We start from the raw sequence: 25000 nt of genomic DNA, 5'->3' as shown, positions 1-25000 counted from the left end.
ATATTTGAAGACACAAGCAAAGAATTATCTCCCCAAGTGATCCAAAGACCTGGAATTATTCATAAAATAAGCTGAAATATATTAAAGTGAGAGAAAAGCAAAACTGATTATCTTTTTGAAATAAAATATTATTCGTTTCCTTCTAAATTTGTCAATTGTGTGCAGGTATTCAATATATAGTGTATTCCATGGAGCTAAGACAGGTTTTCACTGGCTTTTACGAACACCCGTGGGATATGAACATGTATAATATATGTATATTTGAAAATAGGATAAAATCTTTGTAAGAATTTATCAAGTAGTCAGCGTGAAAAACCTCATAAGAGAAAAAATCCACCAATTTTTTCACTTAAATATATTTATTTATATTACATAGAAGGCATTACTACACATAAACGCCACGCGCTAGGAGGAACACTTAAAGTCAAAACTACTAAAATAAATAAACACATCGTACTGAATGCAACTCTCGAAGCAAGTCATTTGACTTGCTTCTAGAGTTGCATTCTGACGATATGTAGTAATGCCCTCTATATAATATATATATATATATACGTTCATATATTTGTTGTGCAAGATTTTTTATGTGAAGTCGTGTGTTGAAACAGATATTGTTATATTTCGGAATGGTTATTTTGCCAGTTTAGCCAATAAAAACACACGCACTATATATTTGATGTTACTTTGCTTCAGTGTTGTTTATTTTTTACATTAATCTTAATCTTATTTCGGCCAGAGTTCTTTCGTCACACTCCTGTGACCGCATCAGTGGTCCTTTGTTTTCTTCTTTCTTATTTGTGTCTCTCCTTACTAACCGTCAGCCATTTTGTATTTCTATTGTATGTTTTCATTTGCGTATGCTTATATCTCTATGTGCGTCTATGTTTATTTAGTGTGTGTGTGGGGGGGATGCCTGTAATATTTGTATCTTCTGTTTATATACGCTCATGTAATTTGTTTTTGTTGTTGTTTTTGTTTATTATTTATAAATAACAATGAAGCAAAGTAACATCAAATATATAGTGCGTGTGTTTTTATTGGCTAAACTGGCAAAATGACCATTCCGAAATATAACAATATATATATATATATATATATATATATATATATATATAGGGAACGTCTCTTAAACCTCTTTTACTATATTTTCAAATAATCGTTATAGCGTTATAGCCTTTAGTTATACTTAATATCTAACCGAACTCATATCTCTCTTTTTCTTTTCATAAGGATAAATATGAATCTCCTAGATTCTATTCTGCTATTTCTTTTCTCAAGTTTTTTGTAAAAATTTTGTTTATGATTCCTGCAGTGACGAGTATATTGATATATAATTAATTTAATTAATTTAATTAATCCAGTTCAACCATGAATTTGCATGATTTCTATATCTCTGTACGAAATGATCTTATAATTCTCTTCTATATTTTAACATCTTCTCTTCTTTTTTAACAAAATTGTTGAGTTTTATGCGATTCCTTTCCATAAATTCACAAAACATCAGATACAAGGATCATTTTCATATTCACAAATTTACGCCTGAAAACAACCAACAAAATCTGAAGAATCAATATTAGAAACTTTTCTTGGAAACCTCCAAATTAAAGGACGAATCTAATTCAACCTTTTTACACATGCACGCACACACACACACACACACATACACACACACACACACATATACATATATACATATATATATATATACATATATATATATGTATATGTATATTTATATATTAATATGAATGTGTATATATATATGTGTGTGTGTGCGTGTGTGTGTGTGTATGTATATATATATATATGTATATATATATGTATATATATGTAAATATATGTACATATCTATATATATATAGAGAGAGATGTAGATAAATAGATACATACAAACATACATATATACCTACTTACCTAACTACATGCATACATACATATACACACACTGTGACGCAAATCAGACGGTTAAAGTTGGATCCAGTTTCACAAATAAAAAAGTCTATTTAATCTTTATAATGATTGTGTACATATTTATTGTTAATCCGTTTCCGGTAGATTTGGACGCGTATATGCTAATCGCTCCTGCATTTCGGATTCGAATCTGACAGAAAGTATTAAGACTGGATACGCTCATGATTGTTTTGATTGTCGCTTGTCTACGTGATCTTAATAATTTATGTTCCTCAAGTTTTGCAGTAATCCAGAGCTACCGTATACTTTCTATCGAATGCCATAAATTAATAAGTTTCTTTTTATTTTTCGAAATAATCAACAGAATTTCCAGAAACATTTAAATATAATTAAATTTGCAGCTTGTGCTTCAACGGAAATCCCATAGGCCTATATAGAAATAATCAAATTCAAAATATAAAAGATACGAGAGACATTTATGGCTTATATGGTATACAGAAGCAGAAACAAATGGTAAAGTTTACAATGGAACATAACATGGCGTACTTCACATCTTATTTTTCTCTTTTTTTTTATAGTTACTGTGACAATGATTGACTATATGGAGCTCTCATTCGTCTCTCTGAATACTATATTACAAGTTCTAGAACTAACCTGACTAGTTTTCTATTTCTGTGATGCAATATTTAAATATTTAACACGAAATTTCTTGGAAATTTATGCCAGTTCCAATATAGTTTCATGTTATCTGCTTTCTCTTCCTTTCGTCTTTTCGCCTTTCTTCGTTATTAACAGCACAAGTATTTGCACAGTATGGTCGAATGATAAAGAAGTTTATTTTGCAGCGAGGAAGTCCCGAAGATCGATCAGACTGCGCGGCATCTTAGACAATTACATTTTTTCTATAATTTCAGATGTGAACGAAGTCTGGGAGACGGAATTTCGATAGACGTTTGTGTCAGGAGATTGTACCTGTAATCCAAAAAGACTAGCTCCACTTTTCTTTCTCTCTCTCTCTCTCTCTCTCTCCCTCTCTCTTTCTCTTTCTCTTTCTCTCTTTCGCACGTTCGGATTACCTCCACTCAATCTACTCTGCTCCGCTACTCAACTGTTCTCTACTACTGTTCTAGTCTACTCGACGTCTCGACTCTCCCTCTATATCTACATATTGGGCTAGTCTACTTCATCGTCTAGGGGCGTCCAGACAACACTCTCCCTCATACACATACACTGATTAGTGAGTATCAGGCTGATGCTACCTGTGAATTGGTCTCAGGTTTTTGGCACAGGGCCAGCAAGTTCAGTGGAGGGACTAAGTGGAATACATCGACCCCAGTGTTCAACTAGTACATATTTTATAGTATACGAAAGGATGTAAGTCTACCTCGATCTCGGCTGAATTTGAATACAGAAAGTTATAAATGGCTGAAATGCCGCTAAGCATTTCATCCGTTGTGCTAACGATTCTGCCAGCTCACCGCCTGATGCTGCCTATAAAGTATTTTTAAAATACACCTATCTGTGGCTGCTCAACCATTTACACATTAATTCTGGAACAAGTATTGGAGTTGACTTAACTGAATCACCATAATCGGACGACGAAGATCCGACACATTTTCACACTTAAAGCTTCCAATTTGATTTGAAATTAAGTTCTATATAACATATCTTGCATGAAATGCTATAGACGCGTTACATGAGAAGTGTAATTGCCAGGTTTCTATATAATATATTTAAATCTAATTCTTTCAGATGGCTCTACATTTTTACGATTATGTATTTATTGTACGTTTTATTTTTTTTATTAAGATTATTTGAACGAGTCAAAGAAAGCTATTTATTGACTCAGACACAGCAACCCTGTGGGTAATTCATAAAATTCAAATGCGTAAACATAACAAACAGAAACCTTAACTTCAGAAATAACACTGAATCTGTATTGATATTTTTGTTTTTATCTGAGCCGCTCAAGGAACAATTCAAATAGGTATTCTCTTTTGACAAGATTCGATTATTTTCAATATACAATCATACACACCTTTACTTTGAAATACATACATAGATATATACACACACATAGGGACATACATACATGCATATACATATATATATATATGTACATATGTATATATATATGTATATATATGCATATATATATATATATATATATACATATGCACACACATATATGCATATGTGTGTGTGTTTGTGTGTGTGTGTGTGTACATATATGAGAAAAGACAGACTGCCTTCTCCTCCTAGTCAAAACAGTTTATACACACGTATAGATAGATAGATAGATAGATAGATAGATAGATAGATACATACATACATACATATATATATATATATATATATATATATATAAATACATACATATATGTGTATGTATGTATGTACGTACATATTTGTGTATGTATTTATGTATGTATGTGTGTATGTATACTTACAAATAAGCGTACAAAATTACTAACTTTTTATTTGTATTCCTATGAATTTGTTTCTTTGGTTAGCAAACGAAACGGTTTTTCTCCATCGGTGAAAACTTCGAAAAATAAATTAAAATTCCTCCACACGCACACGTACGCGCGCGCGCACACAGAGTTCTGTTTGGAAAATTTGTTATGTAACATACCTAAATTATAGCTCCTAATTGAATTATATCTATTCAAAACTCAATTAACGAACCACAAGCCGTCCACATTAATAGAGTTGTTAAAATGATAACTGTCGCAATATTCGCTCGCATCTAATTAATGGCTGCCTGTGGTGTGGCGAAGCTGGTGAGTCGGCAGAATCTTCAGCATGCCAGGGAAAATTGTTTAGCGGCGTTTCGTTTGTAATTACGTTCTTGTTCAAATTCCGGTGAAGTCGACATTGCATTTCATCCTTTGAGGGTCGACAAAATAAGAACCGAAATTTGTGGCATTGTGTTAAAATTTAAAACCAATGCTTAAATCGGGCAACGCGGCGAGACTGGCTGATTCGTTACCGCGCCGGGAAAGATGCTTAGCGACATTTCGTCCGTTCTTTCGTTTTGAGTTCAAATTCCGCCCAGGTCAACTTTGTCTTTCAACCGTTCGAGGTCGATAAAACAAGTAGCAATTGAGCACTTGGATCGATGTCATTGATTTATCATCCTCCCCGGAAATGCTGTCCTTGTACCAAACTTTGGAATCAATCTTTATATCCGGTTCTTTATATCCAGTGAGTGCACACACACGCACACATGCACGCACACACAGACACACACGCACAGACACACACACACACAAACACACACACACACACACACACACACACACACATTGGGTTGGTGCATAATTATTGTGTCTTTTTTTCAACAAATTTTATTCAACAAAAACAATAACAACATGTAACAAAAACATCTTTAAATGATTATTCCGGAGTATATTCCCCATCTACTTCAATTACTGCTTCCCGTTTGCTTGCCAGACAGTCAGACCGTCATTTAAAGATGTTTTTGTTAAATATTGTCATTGTTTTTGTTGAATAAAATTTATCGAAAAAAACCCGCAATAGTTTTATGCACCATCCCAATATAATCTTTTATCCATCTCATTCATGTTGCTGAGATGGAGCACCACCGAAATTTTGCACCGTTACTTATGATCCACGTACGGATGATTTCCTCAGGGTGTTGGGGCTTCACATAACCACTCCTGTATATGCCTTTGTCCCGGCTTCGCTGCCTTCGTCTGTACCTCATGTCGGGTCGTCGGTTTATCCGCTATTGAGTAGAGAAGTATGTCTCATTCAGTTCCGTTGTGAAGACATTTACGTCCACATTGTGTAAGTTTCTTAACTTTTGTGCCCGGGCATTTGATCCTTAAGCTATTGCAGCACCTGGCCCTGAATTTATATGGAATAGATGGTACCTTTGGTACGATACAATGACGTCCAGTTCTGGCATTTGTATAGCACTCAATGCCAAAATTAGGTAAGGGCCCTTGAAGAATATTCCAAATGTAGACTATTACATATCTGAGGCGCTTTATACGACACGTTTCTAAGGCTTCTTTCTGTTTCCGTTAATGAAATCATCTCACATGGATTTGGTTGGCCCGTGGTTATAGCAGAAATCATTTGCTTGAGGTGCATCACAGTAGAACTGAACCCGGAATCATGTGCTTGAGAAGTAAACTTGTTATTTCTTTGCTGCGCCTATTTGTGTATTTTCATTTTTAAGAGTTTAGGGATAAAACTGGGAGCTCAGCATCAATGAAGTTTCCGAGTTCTTATTGCCAGCAATGGACGGATGGAAGGATGGATGAGGAGAAAATCACGTCTCATGTCTTTATTCTCGCGATAAGGAGCGAGCAGCACTTGTTCTATCGAGTAATTGCTATTCTTGAAACATGGCCTGGATGCTTAAAAAAGTCTGAATTGTGCTGGAGATACTTAAGTGTCAGATGATGCCGCTAAACTAGTATCGCTTTCCGTCTTCCTTTCTTCCTCCTACTCTCTCTCTCTCTCCCTCACTATATATATATTTGTGTGCGTGTATACATATACATATATAGAAGAGACAGACAGGCTAAGTAAGTAATAGAAAGGAGAGAGAAAGAGGTCAAACAAATTTTCCCGATCTTGCTGATCCATAGATTTACCTAAAATGGTCATACATATGTAATATCCGTCCGTCCATCTATCCATCCATCCATCCATCCATCCATCCATCCATCTATCTATCTATCTATCTATCTATCTATCTATCTATCAATCTATCTATATATCTATCTATCTATCTATCTATCTATCTATCTATCTATCTATCCATCTATCTGTCTGTCTGTCTATCTGTGTATCTATCTATCAATCTATCTCGCTATCTATCCATCTATCTGTCTGTCTATGTATGTATGTATCTATCTATCTATCTATCTTTCTTTCTTTCTAGCTGTCTGTCTGTCTATTTATCTATCTATTCATATACATACATACATACATACATACGACATACATACACACACACATACATACATACATACATACATACATACATACATACATACACACACACACATAATACATACATACATACATACATACATACATACATACATACATATGACTAAGTCAGTGATTGTAAGTTTACGTTTTGAGTTCGCGCGTGTGTGAGTAATTACCAGTCTCTTCTGGGCGTGACTATATTTACACATGTGTGTGTATGTGTGTGTTTCTTTATTGCTTAATTTAGTTTCATATTTTTAGAAACTTCAAAATATTGTTCCCAGATTTTTTTAAAGCTATTTATATAATAAATGTTCTAGTATTTTTATGAGTCTTCTTGACCTTTTATTGCATTTTTTTTGTATTTTATTGCATTTTTTGTATTAAAAATATGTTTCATATTATCTTTGAAAATCTCGATAAACATTAGAATTTTTATCCTAATTTTTTTCCTTTTCGCCAATCTCAATAAGACTCTAAAATTTCATAGAACATATTGTTAGTTTCATTATTGAAATTATTTCTAAAAGAGTTCTACATTTTTTTTTACATTTTTGTAGTTTATATTTTATAACTTTATACTTGATATTTTCATATTTGATAATTTTGTTTAAAAAAACAAAAGCCGTTTTTATTATTTTATTATCTTAATTCTTAATCTGTTAGATATATTTATTTATAAAAATTTTAGAAAATGTAATTATTTATCGTTAGTAGATAATTTAAATATCTGAAAATATATTTCAGATTGTTTCTGCTATGCAAATTATGCATCTGTTGTTAAATCTTTTGTCTTAGAAACAATAAAAATATAACTTTCCTAACTATAGACAAATCTTATCTTAGTGAGATCAGTAGGTTGTTACGAAAAAGTCTCTTCAACTATTTTAAAATATAGGTTAAAGATTTAAGAGTTTATAGAAGATATATTTGTAGTTTTAAATAAATGTAGATTTTTTTACGCGGTTGTTAATCCATAGCACAAAATTTAAGTTTACCTTATCAACCTCATGCAATGGTATTTTACAGTGTTTTCGTTGTTTGCGAGATATTATGACATATAATTGCATTACGTTAATATTTCTAAAGCTATATTTGCAATGTCGAAATTCCAGTATCTGGGGCGGGCTTAGCCATGCAGATAAGACGTTCTCTCGCAATCTAATGGTTTTAGTTTCGTTCCCATTGCGAAGATTGAACTCGGAACGTGTAGACGAACGAAACTCTTAGCTTGCTAACGATTCTGCCATCTTGCCGCTTTCATTTCTTTCAACAGCAGTAACATCATCAACCTACTTGTGTTTATAGAAAAGTGAAAACAGAGCCCTGCATCAACAAACGCAACGTATTTTTATTTATTCTATAATATTAAGTGTTTTGGCAAAGAAGATATATGGAGAATGATTCTGCAGTTCTGAATTCAAAACAGGCCGAGGTTAAGTTTACTTTTAATATTTCTGGGTCAAAAGAAAATACAAAGACTCAACGGCGATGAAGTGGTGGAATTGTAAAAGACGATGATAGCTTGTAATATTATTATTATTATCATCATCATCATCTATTATTATTATTATCATTATTATTATTATTATTATTATTATTATTATTATCATTATTATTATTATCATTATTATTATCATTATTATTATCATTATTATTATTATTATTATTATTATTATTATTATCATTATTATTATCATTATCATTATTATTATCATTATTATATTATTATCATTATCATTATCATTATCATTATTATTATATTATTATCATTATTATTATCATTATTATTATCATATTATTATTATTATTATTATTACTATTATTATCATTATCATTATTATTATTATTATCATATTATTATTATTATTATTATTATTATTATGCATTCTGACGATAATGTCTACGGTGGCAGTGATTTCATGCTCCACCTGTCAACTTTGGTGGCCTTTCTTCTGTTATGGGGGGGGGGGGGGTTGCAAGCTTGGGTAACAAACAGCCTCACTCAAAAAAATCTTCCTGAGCATACAGACTCAGATTCATGGTCTTCTTCAACAAATACGACCCTTATATAACTCTTGTTACTCTTGTATACTCTCTGCCTACTACGGTTAATCTATGTTTCAATTTTACACTCTTTCATAATAATGGAACGGCAATTTTGGACGACTAGTTTCATAGTGTTGCATCACCAAAACATTTTTCTTTTAAATCTTACCTTTTTCTGTTCATATTTAATCGCCATACGAACTCTGGACAAATCATGAATATCTGACCCTCCATGTAAAGCTGCCATCACTTCCTCATTTGTACGACAAAGCTCCAGTAATTCGACAGCATAATTCTTGCAGTGATCACACAAAGATTTGTACTCACTCTGTAATAAAGAAATGGAATTCAGCGACTGGAACTTCATAAAAAAACAATCAGTTCAATGTTTATGAGGCGAGAGAAAATATTTCCAAAATAATTATGGTAAAAAGGCAAATAAAAGTTCTTTATTCACAATTCAATAACAATATATTAACTCCTTAAATATTAATCTCTCAATATAGAATGTCCTGTTTTTTTTATATACTTTTATACTTTTTCGAATAAAAGGAAATCTTAATGTTTGTAATAAATATAATTTTATTGTCTTCAACAGTTTTTGATAACATTAACCATCTACAATTAACTCATTTGTTTGTATCATTCCAATATTCTCTCGCACTTTTGAAATGAGGAATTGCGTGTCTTGGAGAAATTCGCTATAATCGAACACAATGACAAATATTGTTTTCTTTAGACTAATGATGCAATTAGTATTTTGATATTCAAAAATAGACAAATATTATTCAATTATATACATTCTTAGGATTATTACGCTTATTTAGTTTTAATGAACGTAGTACAGCTTTTGACCGGGTTGTTACTGATAAATTTGCTTATATAAGTTGGAATATACTAAGTATATCTAAACCCGTAGAAAATTTTCTAAGGTGTCTCCATTTTGGATCAAGAATAGCATTATCAATTTCTCTAAAATAAATGCCCGTTGTATTTTCTGTGACAAAGAGCCAGGATGCAAGTAAAGAATTAGATTGTTTTGGATGAAAATCAAACATTTTTGTCTTCCTTTTAACGTTTAACCTCGCTGATCCGCACACAGGGAATGCAGTCGCCTGTTATTCTGGTCTGAGAAACAAATTTTTATTATGTTTTTCTGATTAAACAAAGTCATGTTTTTGAAGTTACTTCATATATTTAAAAAAATGGTAATATAATGAATAATAAATATCACGTGATATTAAATCATTTAATTGAAATAGATATATTAGTTAAATTTTACAAGAGACACCAGTGAGCAACACTATGATTAAAACCACCTTAAGGCGGTGAGCTGGCAGAATCTGAGTTCAAATTCCACCGAAGTTGACATTGCCTTTCATCCTTTCAGGGTCAATGAAATACGCACCAGTTGAGCACTGGGTTCGATGTAATCGAGGAACTCTCCCCCATAAAATTGCTAATCGTCTGCGAAAGTTAGAAGGAATTATAAAAATCAACCTAATTCATGCTCTTTTCAAATCTTAATAATTCTTGAATACACTGGTTCAATGCAATACCGCTGTATGGATCGAACTATCGAATATGGATATAGCCCGCTTGTCACAATGCGTTTTCTCGCTTCGTTTAGCCTTCTAATGATGACACCTGGCAGGCTGGATGGGCAGGACAACGATTCCGTCTGAATGGGACATCCAGTCTGTCGCGGAGTGAACCATTTACAGCGGAATGAACGGGAACAAAGTGAAATGAAGTGTTTTACTCAAGAGCACCACATACCTCCCACCTACGAATAGAAATCCCGATCACAACACCCTAACCACTTGATAAGATTCCGTAGATGTATTTATCACTGACAACGTCACCACCTTACCTTATGCTCCTTTTCTTTCTCTTCTAAACCCTTTAATTGTTCGCTCAGTTCGAAAGCAGTTAGAACCGGGTCGTCGCTGGAGAGTGCCATGTAAGCGGTGCTGGCCAAACCTCGGTAGGCATTCAGACGTGAGCGTGAGTGAACAAAGCGGTCGAATCTCTTGTGATTGTCACACTCGGTGCAGAGGCAGAAATAATGGTGCGGCATGTCAATGGAGAAACCTTTGCGAAGCAACATGTGCACAATATCAAAGTTATTGCACTGTGCTGCTAAGACAATCGGTGTTATATCAGGCGAGAAATTCGAGTTATTTTCATCCTGAAATTAAAAACAAGAGAGAGAGAGTGAGAGAGAGAGAGAGTGAGAGAGACAGAGAGACAGACAGAGAGACAGACAGACAGACAGACAGACAGAGAACGTAATTATGGCTCTGAATAAAAATTATCTGCGAAAATGCAACAAGCAAAAATAGATAACAGAATGCATTAAACATAAATGTGCGAATCTCGTTTGTACACAATATAAATAGCGATTTTCTTTATTGGTTAGCAGATATCTGCATAGATGAGCAAACAGTTTTGTTCGCTGAAATTATAAACAAAGCCAGAGACTTGTTTAGTTTCAAAGGTCCTGGTTTTCTGACTGACGAGCCACATGCAGAAACATGGTGTTCCAGAATTCATTGCACCAATAAACCGGATGTATTAAGTACACACATCGTCGCCGTAAAATGAAGAAATTGTACACAACAGAGATTAACATATTTTCTTTCGGATCTTGCAAAACGTACTAAGAACGAATATGTAAATCATTTCAGAACCTGCTACACACAGTGCAAGTATCGACCTTTTACTGATATTTCCTTATGGATCAATTCAAAATAGTAAATTCGTCTGACTTTTGTGAGACCCGATACCTTTAAAGTCACAGAAATGCAGGTGTAGCTATATGATTTAGAAGGTCACTTCGCATTTAGTGCGGTAAGAGGGTTTCAATTCCACTTCACGCCACTTTAGTCGACTGATCCTCAGCATGGTCACATTTCAGCAAGTTCAATTTGGTCAACAGACATCAGTCACACCGATGGAAAAGTTAGCGGCAGGTGACACTCTCTTCAAGCGCCTTGTGACGAAAGTGAACACGAAACCACGTCGATGCAAATCTAACTACTTACCCAAACGCTAACACCGGTGTCCCTAATTCATCTATTTCTCTGTGTGTCTCTCTATCTATATACTTGTATACAAACATATGCGTGTGTGTGTGTACGCGCGTATGTGTATAGATACATATATATACAAACACACAGACACACACATACATATGATAAATCATGCAAACGGCACAAAATATATTCTGTATAACGTTGTCAGGTTACGTCTTAACAATGAAAATGGAAGTTGTCATAAGAGCAGTCTTTTAAAATATACATTACAACATTAATAATAAGTATACGTGATACACAGAGAGTATCACTATAGAGTGAAGACTGAGATATTGATAAATTAACCAAATATATATATATATATATATATATATATATATATATATATATAATGGTGTACGTTTAAACACAAGAGAAACTACCTTTACCTGGTAATTTTACACGCTAGAAGAAGCAGTCAAAACTATCAAAACCACATTTAAAAGCAATTTCGAAAGGAATGAAAAATAGAAACTTTTACCTTGTTATATTTTTTTACGGTTATTCTAAGGCTTCGAATTTCTTTAGCAAATAAAATAATTTGCTAGGCGAAATTCTCATCAGTGACCGCGCCATTACATTAACATATAATTTAGAGACAAATAATACGTGTCTCATCATCATATGTCATAATTTTTCAAATTCACCGCGCACGCGCAGATTCAGTCGGTAGTAAATGAAAAATGTTATATATATATATATATATATATATATATATATGTTGGCCTGCTCGCTTAGCCAGGGGGTAGGCGTCATTTGAAGGCTAAAACAACGCGAAGCGCATTGTGACCAGTGATGTGTAGCAACATCTGATAGCCTGGTCGATCACGGTATATATTTATGTATATATATATGTATTTGTTCCACGTCCTCGCGTTGTTGTGTTTTTTTTGTGCTTTCTTGTTTGGATTAACTATATATATATATATGTGTGTGTGTGTGTGTGTGTGTGTGTGTGTGTGTTGTGTGTGTGTGTGTGTGTGTGTGTGTGTGTGTGTATGTATGTATGTATGTATGTATGTATGTATGTATGTATATATGCATGTATGCTTTGAATGTATGTATTTATGCATATATATTATTAATATGCATTATATATTTGCGTATACAGGGAGAGAGGTGGGTAAATGAGTTTTGGTAAAAATCCCCAAAACTTAACGAGTGATAGAGACAAACACATATAATACTCTCGCAGTGAGACGAAAAATAAAGAGACTTCCTGCTGAAAACTGAAAAAAAAATGCGTAGAAATCCTGAAAACAAGAAAAACAATATTTGAAGTATTTATGGAAAATACATAACTGAAGATAGAAACAGAAAAGAATTTACAGTCACGTGTCTTGTCTGCCTCTATGTCCTTCCCGCCTCACCTCCTAATCTTATTATATTTCTATGACTTTTAGCTCCTTAAACCCTTTTTCCTACACGGAACAAATCACTATTATTTGACACACACACACATATATATATATACTTTTTTTTTCATATATCATATACATATAAATGCACACACATTTATATATATATGCATAAATATATACATATAAATATATGCATATATACATATACATTCAAATATATTTATATGTATATACGTGTATATACGCGTATACCTGCGTGTGTTTGTATATGTATATATGTACACACACACATGCACACATACATATACATACGCGTAAGATTGCGTGTGTGTTTGTATGTATATATATATATATGCCTGTGAGTCTGTGTGCGTTTGAGAGAGAGTGTGTGTGAGAGAGAGAGGGGGGAGAGGGAGCGATTGAGTGTGTTATGCGTATGTGTGTGTGTGTGTGCTAAGTATGAATATGCTACAGTCTGAGGAAACGTTGAATTCACAGTCAATACAAACATAACAAGTATTATATTCTACTCTTGCACTGTATCCTTTAGTAAGAGAATCTTCAGTGTGTATAAGCATACATACATACATACATACATACATACATACACACACACACACATACATACATTCATACATACATACATACATACATACATACATGCATACACAAACACACATATAACTCTATGTACACATTAAAGTCCTCTCCTTTTTTGTGCTTGTCTTATTTTAACTTTCATGCTTGCTCATTTATACGGTTGCACCCTTCTGCTCTTGAAGCCGACAAATTGAACAATGTCATTGATAAGTCGTCGAAACGGTGAAAACTTTCGGTCGACAACCGATGAAGGATGAGAATGTTCACGTTTATTGTGGGATTACGCCCTGGTTTCCTTACGTTCTTTTGCCTCCATTTTGTGCCACATTTTACCAAATGTGTGTGTGAATATATATATATATATATATGTACACAATATCTATTCGCATGTGTGGAGATATTTGTATACGTTGTGACGTGTTTATTTACATATATTAAACGTGTTATCATAACTTCCTCTCCTAACAGAAAAACACCCAGCATTGCCAACACATTTTCGCAGTTATCACTCAACTTTGCATTGTTCTTCCAACAATAACGAATACGTTGGGAAATACTCGATAACACCATTATCGATCACTCTATAATTGTAAGTGATGTTTGCAGTATTATTCAGTGGTTTCTCATTGCTCTTTCAATGCTATTAGTGCTGACCAATTTTCTGCTGAAAGAAATATCAAATCACATCCAATTTCTTTCAGTCATTACATTAATGTTGTTGACTTCTTTAAATATCTCGCCATATTTCGATTCGAGAAAGGTTGCTCTCCACGAGGCTTTGTAATTGTCAGGGACAATGCTCGATCCCTACTATAAATGCTTTATATAAAATGCTAACCAAGCAGACTCCATTTAACTTCGCTTTATTGCTTATAAATATAGGTCTCTTTGTTTAGAAGAGTTTCAATAAATTTAAATAAAGAAAATCAATTATTTTATATACTTGTATATTCTTTATTCTTTTACTGGTTTCAGTCATTAGACTGAGGCCATGCTGGAGCACCGGATTTAGTCGAACACCCCGACACCAGGACTTATTCTTTGTAAGCCTAGTACTTATTCTATCGGTATATTGCCGAACCGCTAAGTTACGGGGACGTAAATACAACATCGGTTGTCAAGCGATGGTGGAGGAAAAAGCACAAACACACAAATACATACATACACACACACACACACACACACACATATATATATATATATATATATATATATATACATACGACGAACTTCTTTCAATTTCCGTCTACTAAATCCACTCACAAGTCTTTGGTCGGCCCGAGGTTATATTAGAAGACACTTGTCCAAGATGCGACGCAGGGGAACTGAACCCGGAACCATATTGTTGGAAAGCAAGCTTCTTACCACTCAGCCACTCCCGCGTCTATATCTTTATTTTTATATCAAATTTTTAAGATCTAAAATCCAAAAGGTTGCGATTTTCGGGGCCGTTACCGTGTTTTGGTTTTGCCATAAAATACACCGACAGAAAATTAGTATATCTTTTCCATGCTAATAAAGATTATTTCTACACACAATAGACGTAGACATGCGTATATGGTCAAGAAGCTGTTTAGCAATCAAAAGGTTTCGTGTTCATTTCCACAGCGATCCACCTTTTTCAAGTGTCTTTACTAGAGACCCAACCAGAACAATGCCTTGTGATTGAGTTTGGTGGGAAATACTGTTGAAGCCCATCGTATATATATATATATATATATATATATATGTGTGTGTGTGTGTGTGTGTGTGTGTGTGTGTGTGTGTGTGTTTGTGTTTGTGTCTTTTTGTCCCCCACCCACACTACCCCGCTTAAAAAACGGTGTTGATTTATTTATTCTATTGATTTTTTCGCCTAAAATCCTTCAACGCTGTTCCCCAGCATGACCTCTGTCTAATAAAAGAAGCAAGTAAAAGATAAAAGATAAATGCCAAAGACCATTGTTTGAATGTAAACCCTTTGAATCACTGGATCTTATCGCTAGAAAGAAACGCTATTGATTCTTCGAACTGCTAAACATTTCCCGATCCTAAGAATTGGCTTTAAGTTTAGACGAAACATTTTCAGTTGGAAGATGTTCAACTTTATAATAATGGAACTACGCGCTTGGAATGATGTCTCATGATTTATTTGAATAGAATATGGTAAATAACCTCTAAATTTTTGTTTGACTTAAAATTTTGGCTTTACCGTTTTTTTTTTTGCTATTTTTTGAGATTATAGAAATGTTGCGATGGGGGAATAATAATAATGATAATCATTAATCGATCATTCTGATTATCACAGCTCAATTAGAAAGCAAAAACATATATGCAGAATGAAATTTTATCATACTTACAAATAATTTTTATGTAAGTATGGTTCGATATTCAAGCTTGATTAACACGATTTGTAAAAGTTTAATGAAGCATTTAACAACAGACATGAATTCAGACATGAATAAAGAGTGACGAGAGAGAGAGAGAGAGAGAGAGAGAGAGACAATGAGAAGATAGTGATAAAATCAACAAATGAACAAAAAAATGAGATAGTTCTAAACTTCATTTGGACAGGAAGTTCCAGTGGGTTTTCCGGAAAGGTTTTAGGTAACAGTTAGAAAAAATAATGGTTCAACTTCATTCAGCCTTGTCTGCCACTCGGCAGAACCCCTTGCAGTAGACACAGAACGAGATGGTTGGATAAAACCCATAGTCTCAATTGGCTTAAGAACCTAACTGGAGAGTCTAATGACGAATACTTCTGATGGGACACTACGAAGGAAGTGAGTGACGACTCTATCCTCACGAACATCCTAGGAATAATGGGCAAAGAATATGAATGAACAGACGGATGGATGGATGGATGGATGGATGGATGGATGGATGGATGGATGGATGGATGGATGGATGGATGGGTGGATGGGTTGATGGATGGATGGATGGATGGATAGATGGATGGATGGATGGATGGATGGATGGATCGATCGATCGATGGGTGGATGGATGGATGGATGGATGGAAGGGTGGATTTTAGGAGCAGAGAAAATAGTCTTTGGTAAATTACTTGCAGTTAAATGTGTAGGTGCAAAAATTGCCGCGTGAGTAAGGAGATCAATTTGTAACTAAGCATTTTCGAGTTCGATATCTCTCTGCGAAGCATATTGAAAATGTGTCTCTCTTCTGACGATGGGGTGAAAGGTTCGACTCCTGAAGGGAGTTCTGACATACGGCATATGTCAGGGCATATAAAACAATGAGGAACATTTCTCTTCAAGTTGGAACATACTTGATTTCTTTCCAAAGAGAAGGTGTGAAAAAAGAAAAAGAACAATCGTCCTCAGAAATTCCAAATAATACATATACCAATCCCGAAGGTTTCAAATGTAAAAGTGACTGCCAGGAGCTTGAATTTATGCAATAAAATACCAGAACGAAGATCATAATGCAGGTTAGCCGATGCTCTAAAGATTCTCCCAATAAACACACACAGAGACACACCCATATATATATATATATACACATGTATATAGACAGATACGTAGTAATCTGTCTACGTAGTTATCTGTTGTTAAATATATATATATATTTCAAATTTATAGAAAAACAAAGACGAAGACAGGTGTAGGAACAACGGCTGGTGTATGAGTTTGACGCTCGAGAAAAATGGAAATGTCTTTTACGTTTCGAGCCTTCACTCTTCGACAGGAAGGAGGAAGGGGAAATAGTGAGAGAATGTAAAAACGTGTTGAGTCCAATGGTCCAACATATATATATGTATGTATATGCATCTGTTGGTGACGTCACAATAATTTATGAACTTCGTAAACAATGAAATAATGTGGAACAATTCTCTTTTGTAATATGCTTATTTGCTATAAATCAAGAGACGATGTTCCGTCCAATGTATTGAAGCAGACGTTCTTTCTTTAATATAGGGTCATATACATACATACATACACACACATAAATATATGTATGCATATATGTATATATGTATATATATATATATTATACATATGTATGTGTGTGTGTATGTGTTTGTGCGTGTGTGTGTGTGTATACTTCACATTCCTTTTAAAAGTAGCAGTTTATATTGCACTTGCATATATATATATATATATATATAAATAAAATTTTCGTTCTATCCACATAATTCTATTTACATTCTATAGAATGTAAATATTGGGTTGGAAAATCCTCTTGGAGAGAAAAATTCGGAGGGTGCCTGCCGAACTGGAACCTACGTCTCCTGTAGGAATTAATATACATACATACAAGGATACACACACACACGCACAAACACACATACACACACACACACATACATATGTATAATATATATATATATACATATATACATATATACATACATATATTTATGTGTGTATGTATGTATATGACCCTATATTAAAGAAAGAACGTCTACTTCAATACATTGGACGGAACATCGTCTCTTGATTCTGTTACACAAAGCAAAGAAAAAACCGATATCATATCTTAGAATTCCAATGACAATACAACAAAACGTGTATAATATCATACAATTTTTTTCATATACACGATGTTTACAAATCAATACAACGTTTGCAAATATCTGTTACTAAAAGCCATATACAATATATATATATATATATATATTATATATATATATATATATATATATATATTATACATATATAGCATAAATATATACGTGTTTATATAATACTCTCTTTCACACGCACACACACACATGAATGTATGTATATATATATTTATACATACATACATGTATATATATATATGTGTGTGTGTGTGTGTAATATACAAATATTTGTATATATAATGTGTAAAACAATACCATTATTAAATTTTGCTTGTTTTTGCCAGATTAAATTAACACTGAAGTACACTTTAGACTGAACACAAGGCTTGCAATTTAGAATTTAAAAACAATTCTTTCTGAAGGTACATATTTTTCTATAGGAAATCCATTTATTGATAGATATAGAGAGGTTGGGGAAAAAAGGAAAAGGACAGTGGTTTAGAGAAACAGATAAATATATTATGCTAAAGTAGAATTATGTGGATAGAACGAAAATTTTATTTATATATATACATATATGCAAGTGCAATATAAACTGCTACTTTTAAAAGGAATGTGAAGTCTGGTATCCAAGAAAATAGAACTTTAGATATAGTAAGATGTATTAAGATGTATTGATATGTATGAAGTGATAATCATCTAGCAATTTAATATCGAACAGCCTGAGTGTGTGTGTGTTTGTATGTGTGTACGTGTGTGAGTGTGTGTCTGTGTATCTGTGTGGGTGCGAGCGTGCGTTTGCCTGTGTATGAAGAGTTGTATAAGAGATATTTGGTAAAAATATACCTATATAGCAGTATGTTTAGATTTAGGTACAATCTGTATATATGTGTGTATATGTGTGTATATATGTGTGTGTGTGTTTGTGTGTGTGTGAGCATGTGTGTGAGTGTGTGTGTGTTTGTGGATCTACATCAATATTTATCATATATACAAATATATGTGCCTATGCATATATATTTATATACGCATGTGTGTATGTACGTACATATGTACGTATTCATACATGCATGCATGTATGCATAAATGTAAGGCAGTGAAATAAATATAAGCAAAACCGTATCTCTTAAAACAGCAATCGATATTAAAATGTTGTTGCAAATAGATCGTTCTTTGTATGGAAACGTGAATGTGGCGTTGAGATGAAATACGTAAAAGCGAGTTCAATGGAATTATTTACTAAAATACATCATACACATGCACACACCTGCACACATACCCACCTATATACTCAAACAAATGCACTATGCATGATATCCAGTTTTTACAGAAATTTTGTCGCATTGAATGCAGAAGTAAAGCTAAAATTGAATGGTTTTGACGATATCACAAGGGGATAAAAAGCAGAATAATATTACAGGTTACGATATGTAAGTGTATCAGAAATGTTTATATTGATTAGTGAACGAATACATGTAATTATATATGAAAGAAGCTATCACAAAATCTAGAATGATTCTTGATTATAAAGCTGAATAATAAATAAAATACAATAAGGTAGGATACCAATTGTGGTATAATTAGATCCGGCAACAGAAATTTAATTTAACCCATTCACTCGAAAGATTTAAGCAAAATAATTGTTGATAATGATTTTAATAATAATTTGAATACAGAAAGTGAAGGAATAAAATATTAAGTTGTGGTTTAAAATTTTAGAATACTAGACCAAAAGGGTGAACTGTATTGTAATAAAAAAAAACGGATTTATAGGCTGTAATTGTACAGATATTCCGTACTAAGGATATCCTGTACTAAACTCAGGAAGTTAGAATGATCACATGCACAATGGCGGTTTGTTAACGTGAGCGGTTACTGTATGTGGTGAAAGTGTTTATATTATTAAGAAGGTGCATATACTAGAAGAAAGTATGGGCGTGGAATATTATCTCCCAAGGAAAAGTATAAGCTTAAAATATTAGAAGTTTCAATTTATAAAGATTCTATGTTTACAAGATAAGACGACTTTAGTGAAGCTATTAAATCATTTAAGCTTGAAAATTAAAATTTCGTATATTTCAGAAGTGCAACAGTGGCACAGAACTTGTTTAAGCAAGTGTAAAACAAAAGTTTCCACGTAATATCAAAACGTTTGTAAGATGACTAAGACGATGTATAACTAAAAAATGAGGTACTGGCTATTCCTCGTGAGATTCAAAGTGTGTGTGTATATGTGTAATTTTTCAATGAGTTAGCAATGAAACTAATATAGTAGACCTGATGTGACGGCGTTAAACTGATTTGTATAAATAAAATACTTGTAACCAGTTCGAATATATTTGAGGCATATTTAAACTCGTAAGAAGGCCATTCACTGTAGTTTGTCATTGGGAAAACCTCTCACTCTACCTAATTAGAATAGCATCAAGTTGATGTTGATCTTCACGCAGCAAATTTATTCTATAACCTTGCAATTTCGTTCACATGCACAAGTATAAGTATAGATATTAATACAATTAAAACGACGTCGACGGCATAAGGTGTTTGATTTTAAAATAATAGAAGTCGTTAGCGTTTGGGCAAAACGTGTATGCTTGCTTAAGAGATCGTAACATAATTTTACTACAATAATTTATAGACTTTGTGGTTTAGAGGAAAATGTTTTTTCTCTTATAGCATCTTGGAAAATATTTAGCAACAGGTGCCACTAAACAATGGATTATACCCGTCTACATTTCTCTTTCTATGTTTGGTTAGTCTTCTAGCAAACTATATTCTGATTATATTTTACTGTTTTTATTGTAGCAGCTTCCACAGCGTTCTTCATCGTAATAGTTGGATATTTCAATAAAAACCTGTTCGTTTGAAGATAAGGTACATTGTTATACGGAAACATTTTTTTTTCTACTTAATACTTAAAAGTATTCTTGGGATGATGCAGAATTTGGTAATATGTAAAATCTTTCCATTGATTTTTGCTCTCACTTTGTGGAATCCATTTTGTGAATTATCTGGGTTAAATATAACACGAAGGAAGTTAACAACTTTGAAAAAAAATTAATCACTAATAGGAAAAGAAATAAATCAAGTGAACTATTGTTAGTAACATTTACTTTATGGTGGTCTTTATAAAGAATATGGTATTGTTTATTTTTTATGTAGCAAGTGATTGGGTTTTATCTTCCAGATCTTGCTCTAAAGCAATATTTTTAGCATAGTTTGGTTTTTATAAAGATTGGTGATACAATTAGATAAATCATTTTTGCTGATAATTCTTCTCAACATTTTACAACTATTGATCATATATCTGATTCTTGTAAACTTTTATATATCGCCAATATCTGTTCCTCAAACAGTTTTAAAACCGATGCTCTCGAAACTTCGAAGTTACTCTCACTTGTTTAAGAATAAGCATTTAACTCTTCAATACGAATTAATTTCTTTATTTAGTTAAAGTCATTTTATGAATAAATGCATCTTTATATGTATGTATTGCGGCGCGATGGCTGAATCGTTAGCGCCACGGGCAAAAGGCTAAGCGGCATTTAGTCCATGTTTACGGTTTTAGTTCAAATGGTGCCGAGGTCGTCTTTGCCTTTCATCTCTTCAGGGTCGGTAAAATGAGTACCGGTTGAGCACTGGCGGTCCATGTTGTGGATTTGTACCCACATCCGAAATTGCTAACTTGTGTCAAAATTTGAAACCATTGTCTGTGTGTGTGCGTGTGCGTGTCTATGCGCGCGCGCGCGCGCGTGTGTGTGTTTTGGCAACGGCTCCAAAATACTTCAGATCGAAGTTTAATAGAATCTTCGTGGAAGCCCCTTGTAGGAACCGTTTATGTTCATGGGTGACACCGTGTAACCAGGCTGAAGAATCCAAACTGGCCCTTGGGTAATGTAGTGGATACATATCGATGAGCAAATTCGACTCTGCACTCTGGTGGAAACAATAACAACTCTCTCCTTCTTAATAGTGTTGGTGCTATAAAAAATTCATGAGCCCTGGCTGCACTTCCTTTTCTAAGCCATTAAAATAAAAAAACATTAATTCTGCTCTGATAATCAAGCGTTTAAAGTATTTTTAATCTGTTGCCATTTATGGCACCACTATCAAATATCTCTGATCATCCATTAATTTCCGTTCATAATAATTCATTATGTTCCTTTTATGAGACAAATTGTTAGCGTCTGAGAGATTAACGTTTCGGAATTATTCTCTAACGATCAACAGTATAGCGATTAATTATACGTAAATGTTTGAAATTACCAATTAACATAGACAAGGTTTTTAGGTTAGCAGTTTCTATGATCGTTGTTTGTGATAAATATTTCGCTACAACGGATTTTCAAATATTTGTTCTTGTCGAAAGGAAGTAATTTTTCCATAATAATTAACATCAAACTTCGTTAAACAAACAGATGTGTGTGTGTGTGTATAATAGATAGATAGAAGAATGTAAATAATAATAATAATAATAATAATAATAATAATAATAATAATAATAATAATAATGATAATAATAATATGGAAAATTAAGAAGGGTGAACATAGTGCCAATTATTGTTGGGTTCTTGGGAACAGTATCAGAAGGCAAGAACTGTTACAAAAGGTCTGCCACCTTGTCACGGCCAGAATAATCAGGAAAGTATTTGAGAGCTGAAAGCAATTAATGGCGTGGTACCGTAGGGTGCAGGTAGTAAGCCCGTTACGCATACAAGACTCCAGGAGCTCCAGCAAAACCTGAGATAAAGAGAAATGATGATGATGATGATGATGATGATGATGATGATGATGATGATGATGATGACGACGACGACGATGATGATGAGGAGGAGGAGGTGGAGGAGGAAGATTATGATGATCACTCGCGTTGATTTCAACGTATGAGTGTTAGAAGGAAATGACTTGAAAAGGTGATGGAAAATAGGAGAAGCAACGTAGACTCCCGTTATGGATTTTGGTATGAAGTCACAAAGGGGACAGTGATGATTTCGATATTGCTTGGCGTTGGATAAATGTGTCTTTTGATTGCCGGATAGAATCCTTTTATTCTTCTGTTTCTTCAACACAAATCGTTTTGATGCATGAAGATACTTTTTAAAACCCTCAGATCAATCTAGGCAATAATTTTCCCAAAATGTTAAATTAAGCTGTATGGATTTTAGCGATCGTTTCAACATATCCTATATCTAAGGATGGATCTTATTTAGCCGCGTAATCCCTTTACGTATTGACCCTATAAAAGAGTTTCGGTAGGCGATTATCTTGCATTCGAACAACATGTCCAACCGATCTGCATTGAATTCTCAAAACCATGCTTACTTTCATGGAGGTATTCTTCTAATTTTCTTTTTCCATTTTGTGTTGCAGATCTCTCGAGGACCGCACAAGTGATATGTTTCTAGTTTCTTTATATGAATGTTACAGGAAGTCTATATTTCTTCCCCGTACAAAAGCGCGCCCAAAATACAAGATTTGTATTCACTTATTTTAGTTTTGAAACTGTGTTTGTTCCACAAACGATGGGGAAGTTTTCCAAAAGCATTTGTAACCTTAGATGTTCTAACATTAATTTCATCATCCTGAATACTCACAAAGTTTACTATACTTCCAAGATAGTTTAATGACCTGACACATTTGAGGGGTTTTAATGTCAATCATCACATTTGAATCTTGAGTAAGACCATGACTTTGGTCGAAATAAAAATTCATTCTTCTTCTTCTTCTTCTTCTTCTTCCTTCGCTTCTTCCTCTTAATCCTTCCTTTCTTTCTTTCCTTCTATGCCCTAGGTGTCAGGAAGACATTCGGCAAGAAATGGAAACCAAATTGAATGAATAGTGATAACCAGACACTGGTTCTCATGGTTTCTCATCCTACTTTATTGGAAGTGTTATCATGTACATTGTTTTGTCTTGGTATAAAAGATAGACTACAGTAAATATTCTGCTCAATACCATAGACTTGCTTGTCAGTTGTTTCACCTTAACCAGTTGACCATGTCCCTTAGTGGCTGGCAATATGTGCATCTCTGATCACGGCCAGAAATAGTGGGGGAGCATCATACCCATGTGTTGAGAGGGATTCTTTGGGGTTTGAGTAATTCACCTCTGGAAACATTGTGTTTCCATCCAACATCCTTAAACAACCCTTATTCAGGGACGTTTTGAGCAGAATAGGCTTCTCAAAGAAAATTCTAACTGGGCCCCACTTGCAAGGTCATAGGCTGTGTATCTTAATATGAGATCATTATGTTGTGCACATATGGTTGTGACGCATGGGCTTGGGGTCTGCTTATCAGACGGGTAGTTATGATGGGTGTACTGGGCTTCGTATATCTTACCCCAGCGTCACTTTGATGGCATGCACTGCTCTCCTGCTCAATAATAATAATAATAATAATAATAATAATAATAATAATAATAATAATAATAATAATAATAATAATAATAATAATAATTGACCCATTGTTCAAATGGTACTTATCTTATCGACTGCCAAATGATGAAAGGCAAAGTCGAACTCA

General features: G+C 33.7%; 1 protein-coding gene across 1 annotated transcript in view; it reads right to left on the bottom strand.

The window, feature by feature from the left end:
* Positions 1–25000, bottom strand: part of LOC115220538 (short transient receptor potential channel 7) — a 116327-nt gene that overhangs the window by 54643 nt on the left and 36684 nt on the right. The window contains exons 2-3 of the mRNA XM_029790682.2: positions 10808–11125; positions 9104–9262 (exon numbers count right to left, since the gene is read on the bottom strand). Coding sequence (XP_029646542.2) covers positions 9104–9262; positions 10808–11125 — 477 coding nt within the window. The remainder of the gene's footprint in view (positions 1–9103; positions 9263–10807; positions 11126–25000) is intronic.

This window comes from Octopus sinensis, linkage group LG16 (assembly GCF_006345805.1).
Source record: "Octopus sinensis linkage group LG16, ASM634580v1, whole genome shotgun sequence".
Classification (NCBI taxonomy): Eukaryota; Metazoa; Mollusca; class Cephalopoda; order Octopoda; family Octopodidae; genus Octopus; species Octopus sinensis.
The sequence above is the reverse complement of the archived record's forward strand: the minus strand, read 5'-3'. Positions and strand labels throughout refer to the sequence as shown.